At 42.8% G+C, this 1810-nt stretch overlaps 1 protein-coding gene across 2 annotated transcripts in view; it reads left to right on the plus strand.

Moving 5' to 3' along the window:
- TPD52 (tumor protein D52) overlaps positions 1-1810 on the plus strand; it is a 36730-nt gene that overhangs the window by 18496 nt on the left and 16424 nt on the right. Inside the window, exon 1 of one of the 2 annotated variants that reach the window (XM_009634473.2) lies at positions 1367-1538. The exons of the other annotated variant lie outside the window; for it this stretch is intronic. Within the exon in view, the coding sequence (XP_009632768.1) occupies positions 1367-1538 (172 nt within the window). Of the gene's footprint in view, positions 1-1366; positions 1539-1810 lie in introns of those variants that run through there. 2 annotated transcript variants of the gene reach the window in all.

Consider the following 1810-nt stretch of genomic DNA (forward strand, 5'->3'; position numbering starts at 1 on the left):
GCTCTTTAATTAGCTGGAAGGTCTGTTCCTGTGCCCGCTGACTGCAGTGGAAACGGGAAGTTAAAACTTCAGAAGTGGTACGCTTTCTTCTCGTATCCCCAGGGAATACATTGCCCAGGCTTGGCTGGGGTGTGCTGTAAGGCTCCTTCATTTCTACGGCTTTGAGTGGAGGGTGGTGTAATGTCTCTGATCGCTTCTGTCTGAAAACATCACTCTTACAGTGGAGGAAGAGATCAACTTCCATTTGATTATGCTCCTCTGTGCAGGCTGCAGTGAAGAGCCCAGCTGAAGGTGTGGGGCTGGGAGGAAATTGTTGCTTGGCTGTGAAGGTGATCTACACTGCTAGGAAGCTTGTTTTTTTTCAGTGAAAGAAGCTGACCCTGGAAGAAAAAAAAAATGTAGTGAAGCACTGCAAAACTGTGCTTTTAGATACGAGGCACTTCTGCTTCCCAGGGCTAAATCTTACACCCCCAGCATAAAGTCAGATGGCTTACGTAAGTTGATCTATCTTTATGGTATAGGTTTCAAAACATACATTTCATCACGACAATTCATTCCGGTGTTACCGGTTCCTAGCATAGCTGGCTGGTCTAAATGACGCTGGCTGAAGCGCCAAGGACATAGGGCAGTGCAATTCAATGATCTTTTTTAAAAGAAACCAAACGAACCAACCAAAAAAAAAAAAACCACCCCTCATAGCCAGATATGTTTAGCCTCATGGGCAAAAATCATAATGCACGTTAGCATGTTCATTAAGAAATCTAGGTGGTGTTTATAGCATAGACTTCAGAGATGAGTGCTGCTTTCTCCTATTCTGAGCTCATGATACAGTGTGATACCTGGGCAGCAGAGACTGGGTTCTGGCTGCTGGTTATCACAGTGGTGGCAGCAGCTGGAGAAATAGTTACACACGCAGAATTTTCCATTAATCAGAAGAAAAAGTCCTACACAGATGGTATATAGGATAGATTACGGCTAGTAATCCTTTTGTGTCCTAGAAGATTAAGGATATCCTGGTGTAGCTGCAGTCAGCTGACCTTTTATTTAAATGATTGAAAATTCTTGATGCAATTCTGCAGAGGACCGAGGCTCTTCCAGAAGCTACGAACCGTGTGCTGTGAATGTTTGCTAAAGGAACAGTCTGTTTAAGTCCAGCCCCGGTTATAAATTTACAGGAACTTAACTTTGTGCCATGTAAACAGCAGCAGCTAAGACATGCCTAAGAAATCACTTGCTAGGCGACTTTATCAAATCTAACAGAGGTATAAGAGGGCTGAATTTTATGAGGAGGTATAGGGAGTGTCATGTGAAGAAATGGAGGGTTTCTGAACCCTGCTGTCTGAGTTGCCCCAGAAAACGAAGATGAATGCTTTGGTGGAAGAAGAGGACAGCTGCGTGCTCTGAATTTTCTGGCATGGATCTGTATGAGGATTACAAATCACCCTTCGATTTCAATGCTGGAGTGAACAGAAACTATCTTTACCTGTCGCCTAGCATAAACCTTTCTCCACCCGGATCACCTACGCTGGCGAAGTCTGGTAACTTGCTTCTCTTTCTTTTTCAAAACCTCTACACAGAAAGCTTAGTGATTAAGTTCTGAAAAAGGAACTTCTCAAATTAAGAATCTATAAAATTTGGCTGAAACGCTGGTAGAAGTTGACCTGCTGTTAACTCTGGTAGTTTATTAGCTTTGGTGTGTCATGTAGGTAATATCTCATGTGCTATGCATTTACCAGCTTTACCTTATTTGTTATTTCCTAATTCAGTAGAAAGGCAATTTGAGGGAAAACAAAGTGAGCAAAACCCAAAG

This window comes from Egretta garzetta, unplaced genomic scaffold (assembly GCF_000687185.1).
Source record: "Egretta garzetta isolate BGI_Z169 unplaced genomic scaffold, ASM68718v1 scaffold251, whole genome shotgun sequence".
NCBI lineage: Eukaryota > Metazoa > Chordata > Aves > Pelecaniformes > Ardeidae > Egretta > Egretta garzetta.